We start from the raw sequence: 6,385 nt of genomic DNA on the forward strand, positions 1-6,385 counted from the left end.
CTCCGCTTTGAACTGATCCCATGTGCTAATAGTACATAGACCTTTATCCACGTCGGCCATCTTCCTTCTCCACCATAGCATGGCAGTCTCTGAGAGGTACAATACCGCAGTGTTGATCTTGGCCTCGTCGTCCCTCACTTTGTTGTGCCTGAAGTAGTTCTCCAAGTGCCAAAGGAAGTTTTCCACTTCTTGTGCATCACGAACACCTTTGAACACCGGGGGTTTGGGAGCCTCGATCTTGGCCTCCCTCGTCACCACAACATTGTTGGCTACCTCGGTCACGCCAGCATTGACATGCTCCTCGAATGACTCTTCTTTGCCTTTATAGCATCGATAGTACTCAAAGCCTCCATGAGTCTACACTCTAAGGCCTTGATGGTTTGCCTTAGTTCCATCTCAGTCTGTGTACGTCCCTCCAAGTCATTTCGGATACTCTCAATCTCTTCAATAGTGTGCCCCTCAAGAACGTTAAGGGTGCCTTCCACCTTCCCCAAGCGTTGGCCTAAGATCTCCACGGCGTCCATCCCCGTGTTTATCTTCATCACCCACTCTTTACCGAGCGAAACGTCCTCTAGAAGGACCTCCACTTCATCCTCGCTCGCCTCAGTGGCAGATGGTTCTTGGGATGTAAGCCCTTCGTTTGACACAACCTCAGGTGGCACCTCCTGACTCCCGTTGGTGGTATTCCTCTTTTTGCTACGACCGCTCTTGCCAGCAGCATCCTGGATGACGTTGGCTTGGGTGTTGGCAGCGTTAATTTCTCTGTCGTTCGCCATTCCCTTAGTTGAAACCTTCGCTCTGATACCACATTGTCGCGTCCTTAGTTGTTAACTAAGTACACATGCGGCACTTGACAACTCGCTCACGATCTTGCACAACTTGCTCACATTCTTGCTATGTCAAGTCAGTCTTACTACACTCAAGATCGCTAAGAGAATGGAAGAAAGAACACAAGAGAATTGTTAAAGGAAGCTTTGTATTAGAGAAAACTTGAATTGTTTGCTTGATGAATTACAAATGAATGACCCCCTTTATATACTAGTCTCGTAGGGGCTAGTGAGTAAATATTAATTATTACACAAGTCCTTGATATTTACAACATAAGGGCTTTTTCTAGAATTCTCTACAAGCCTACCAAAGACTTTCTTAGCAAATGCATAAGGATCTAGGTTCTTCCTAAGGAAAATGTCCATACCTCTAGAATCTTTTCACAAATGCTAGCCTTCTTCTTATGTAAGCTTCCACATGATATTAATATATGTCAAATTGTGCCTATGTGGCACGATGACATGGCGGGTCATCACAATTAGCCATAAAGTTTGAGTTCCGCTTTGATGCTTTGGATGGACCGTCGAAAGCAGAAACTGGACACAGTGGTTAAGCACACAAGTATGCATATTACAAAGAGATTAAATGTATTTGAAGGATTTAGGGTGTAACAGCCAATCATCAGTGTGCCTACACCTCGGACTACATTACAGACTCTCAACTTGATCGGATGCATAGTACAACACTTATACAATAACAAAAATTAGATAGCAGAAAAACTCTGAGCAGGTACCACTATGAAACTGCAGCTAGAGTGGGAAAAAAAGAAAAGAGGAAGAATTTAATGGTATGAATCTATTCTAGTCTTAAAACTTAGAAAAAGCCAACACTGATGATTTTATGGAAAGCAAGTCACATGGCCCACCCCTGACCAAGCCCATATGCATCCATATATCCGGCATGAGCATGTCCATGGCTATGACCATGCTCGTGGCCATGGCCATGGCCATCATGACCATGATGGTGGTGTTGATCACCACTCTGTGCTTCATCAAACATCTTCTGGATATGTTCAGGTACAGGTTCTTCCTCAGTTTGTTTCACAGACTTAGGCAAGGAGGAGACAAATTGATAGATGCTTTCAGCTATCTCCTCAGAATTATGCTCCTAAAAATCAGCAACAAGGTGTTTTAGATCATCTTTCAGCAACATATATAATTAAGCTATTAGTAGTTCTGTTGTCAAAAAGAAATTAGCCCTATAGCATCTGTATAGTTCAAAGTTCAAACTTTAGAGGGAAAAATGGTAAAACTTTGGTATCAACAGGAATGCATATGAATCAAGTAAAGACAAGTTTCTGAAAATTATGCGAGTTCCTTTGTATGAACAAACATGAAGAGCATCTCATTCACAGGCTCACAGCACAGCACACAGCTGATGCCATATCCATGCTCCTTTACACATCAGTGTAGCGGTATAGGTAAACTACTATACCAACAGACAAGGCTATACTTTTATATCCAGATCACGTAGAAACAAGAAAAGTGCATCATGATCATTGCACAAAAGAGACCCCACCTTTGAGACGGGCGTACAACATAGACGGTCACTGACAATGTGTATTTAAATTGCACGCATCTAAAAATGGCTATCCAAAGACTTGGACTAGAGAGGAGAGAGTTGAACTCTTCAAACATTTTTGGTCCAAGACCAAGAAGCAGTTAGTTGAAAAGTTTAAAGCTCAGCCTTCACAACTTATCAGACAGACACTACGTGTGAAGAGGCTTTGCTAAAGTCATAAAGAAAATCTGGCTGCCTTTCATGTACAGTTCCGAGTACTCGTGATTTGATCTGCAAATGAGACTAATCTGCTAAAGGACGGAATTGCATATTTTCTCTTTTCTTTTTTGTCAATAAGCTATGTCCACTGTAGATTACAACTGGAAAGCACTAAACAAGTGTGACTGGAATTTATCCGCGAGAAAGCAGCCAATCAGGCCAAATTATGAAATGGAGCTCATAAAGTGACAAAAAGCTTCATGAGGCTCTAGTTAAGGGCATGATTTGAGGATTATTAAGAAGAAGTTGCCTTAAGATGAATTCCAGATAGAAAATGAATAAGTAAGCAGAAAGATGTACCAAATTGTGATGATTACGGTCCTGTATGGATATTATTGATGATACCATGCGTAATTAAACAAAATAAACACATACGTAATAACCTTATCACCAAACATAAGGTTATGCAAAAAACACATTTAAGGTGGCAATGACGTAGGTGGTTGTGGTAATGAGGTGGATGGGGGAGAAAGAGGGATAAGGGAGAGAGTGTAACATCACAGCCAATTCCCACCCCCCATATCAGCGGGACTGGATGATGTAGTCTCCACATCGGCAGCCATTAATTAAAAAAAAAATAGAAATGTCACTTTAAATATCAATAGTGCAGTCACTAAGAGAAGCTTAACGGACTAAGGAACTCATTTTTAAAGCTATCAGGTGCAAGATGTGGTAATAGCCCCTCTCGGCTTGAGTAATAATAATTTCACTTATTTCATTTATTTATTTATTAAGTATACTAATTTCACTTACTACATATTAAGCAAATGAGTGAATGAAGAAAAGATTTGATCATTACAGCACGAGTAACATCGCCATACACGATGATATGGTCAAACAATAACTTCACTTATTCCATTCATTTATTTATGTTTTTATAAGTACTTACTCATTTATAACTTGTATGTGGGGTTCCCATCAAATCAATAAATTGTTATCTTCGAAAAGTAAAAAGACTAACTTCGCTAGTGATGAACAATTCTGCAAATAAATGGATGAAGAACAGATTTGGTAATTAGCACATGAATAGAATCATGATATTAACTAAGGATGCTATTGCCAAACACTTCTCCAGAATTAAGGAGCATTCAGCTAGAAGTCATAAGCCCCTGTGTTTAACTTATTATGCTATTCGACGAGGGGAAATGCAGCACAGGACCATCCAGCTAGCAATTTGGGTATTCTTTTTTCTTTCTCATAATTTAATAATTTCATAAACAAGCATCAAGTAGGTGTAAAAAAAGTATCCATGGTTGCATGTATGACTCAATCCGAGTCATCCACAATCGTCTATCAAGTTTGTCCCGCTTCTTTCATCACAACATGGTATTTTAATCCTTACTCTAAAGATAAAAGTGAAACAAAAGATACTTTTTAGTGCTTTCTATATCTGCTTGAGCTATTTGGCCTCAAGACACATATTTCAAGTGAAAATATTAGGAGAATCTTCTTCTAGATTTTGTGTCAAGAAAAATTAAAGTAACTGATCTTCAACCAGCCTTAAATTGTTTGGCATTGTTATTTGACTGCTATATGCTTTCTCAGCAGAATTTTCAAGAGAAAGACTAATCATGTTAGCATATAAATAAGAATAAACTATCACACATGCCTACACTTCCACATCTGAGGGAGCCTCATTCGGGCATCTTCACCAAAAACTATGACCTTTACAATTCCACTCTATACGTCAAGCAGATCGAAACACACATCTCTTTGATACTCGCCCTAAACTCATTTAAATTTATAGGAATTAACATTTTCAGACAAAACAAAAATGAATACTCATGTTCTTTATCCTCACCTGGGGCCACCTCCCACCAGAATGAGTGACAAATTTCGCCTGTGGGATTGCATCAGCAACTTGACGTCCCTCCTCGGTCCACTCTTTGGACAGGGCATCAGACCAAATTACTTGCATTGGTAGACCTTTCACACCATCTAAAGCAGCCCATTCATTCAAAGCAAAGCTACAGTTTAGGCTCTTCCCCATCCCAACAACAGCTCTTCTTCCATCCCTTCCCTTCAAAAGAATCCTATGACCCTCAGCCTCCATGTCACCAACCGACTTCGAACAGCACGTTCCAAGTAATCTCCTAAAAGCAAATCCAAATCCCAAAACAACATCCCTCACAACTGGCATTTCCAACACCCACAATGGCAATGCTGTTCCACTCGTCGCACTATCTAGAACAACCACACTTCTAAGCAATCCCCGGTTCTCCGAAACCCAATTAGCACTCAAACCCAATGCAGAATCATGCAAAATCAAATCCACAGGTGACAATCCCATTGAATCAATCACTTGACCTAACACTTTTCCCATCTCTTCAGGTCCCAAATCAATGGCCTTAACGACATTTCTTTTCGAAACCCTGATCTTATTATTTTCCTCATAGTTCACATATCCCTGCTCAACGAGCTGATCAAACCCCCAAAAGATACCCTTTTCTTGAATTTCACTATACATATCCCTAAACCTCTCTAAAACCCCACCATCACCCACACTCTCTTCCTCCACAACTATCGTCTTATCCGAAAACCCAGAACCAGGGAGATCAATAGCAACAGCATGAACACCTCTAACCCCCAAAAAGTTAACAACTTTTTGAAACCCAAAAGAACTACACCCTAGACCATGTACAATAAGTACATGATCAAAAGACTTTGAGGGTCCTTCTTGGATAGTAAAGACTTCAACTTGTGGCTGGTTAGGGGTGATTTGAACTTTGATATTTTGCCCTTTAGAGTAGTGTTGGCGTAGGTTAGGAGGCAAGCTAAGGAACCATGTTTTAAGGTCTTGTGGGTAAAGAGAAGTGAGGGTCATGAATATGAGGGTTATAAGAGAGACTGAAATGGTGAAATAGAACCAGAAATGAAGTGGGTTTGTTGTTGCATTTGTTGTTTTTGTGGGTTTGGTGGGATTTGGGGAGGTGGATTGTGGAGGTTTTGAATGGGGTTTTTTAAGGGGTTTTTGGTTCTTCTGTGGAGTAGGTGAGTCTGGTTCTTCGGTTATGATCGCCATTGTTGATGAGTAGAGCTGAGAGGTAGTAGCATGAAGGAGTGGAATCCGAGATTTGCAATGGAGAAGAAACAACAGGTTTGACAAAAAGTAAAAGGGGGGTGATCTGTGTAAAGTAGCTTTTGTGTTTTTCAAAGGTGCAAATCAGGTGAAGAATAATGGATGTACAAGCTTTAAAAGAGAAATTGGGTATCATCATTGCAGTTTGGCTTGTAATTTCAGAAGAAAAAAAAAAGGATAATAAATACTTTCACTTACTTAGTAAAACACCTCCGCCCACAATCGTTGGGTTATGAGTTCGAATCCTAAAGAATAAGTATAAAAACACTATACATCCTCCTAAATTAGAAGAAATATTAAAATATATATATATTTGATACTTTTCACTTCCAATTGACAATTTGAGGTGTTTGACGAGAAAAATAGGAGTATGTGTTTTTGAATAATAATGAAGCAGTTTTTCTATTTTGATAATTATAAATTTCTACTTCTTTTAATAAGTGAATACAAAAAATTATTTTTTTCAAGATAAAATATCATTATAGAAAATTATATTTTTAGTAAACTATGCCTCATTAATTTAACCATATGGCCTCACATCCAATCTAATGCAAGAAATATGTATCATATGCATGCATCTGTTACTTAATTATAGTAAAATGATATATATTCTCAGTTTAAGTTTTAACAGCTAAGATAATATTACTTAATTTAATATAAATATGGGGTACAATTTTATTTTATTTTTTACTAAATGCA

At 38.9% G+C, this 6,385-nt stretch overlaps 1 protein-coding gene across 1 annotated transcript; it reads right to left on the reverse strand.

The window, feature by feature from the left end:
• Window positions 1-1,354: 1,354 nt before the first annotated feature.
• On the reverse strand, window positions 1,355-5,783 carry LOC104215027 (protein AUXIN RESPONSE 4). The gene is made up of 2 exons (XM_009764765.2): window positions 4,409-5,783; window positions 1,355-1,935 (listed from the first exon to the last, which is right to left on the reverse strand). Exons 1-2 carry the CDS (start codon window positions 5,627-5,629, stop codon window positions 1,681-1,683), a joined length of 1,476 nt encoding a protein of 491 aa, XP_009763067.1. The 5' UTR covers window positions 5,630-5,783; the 3' UTR covers window positions 1,355-1,680.
• Between the last annotated feature and the right edge of the window lie 602 nt (window positions 5,784-6,385).

This window comes from Nicotiana sylvestris, chromosome 1 (genome assembly GCF_000393655.2).
Source record: "Nicotiana sylvestris chromosome 1, ASM39365v2, whole genome shotgun sequence".
Lineage (NCBI taxonomy): Eukaryota > Viridiplantae > Streptophyta > Magnoliopsida > Solanales > Solanaceae > Nicotiana > Nicotiana sylvestris.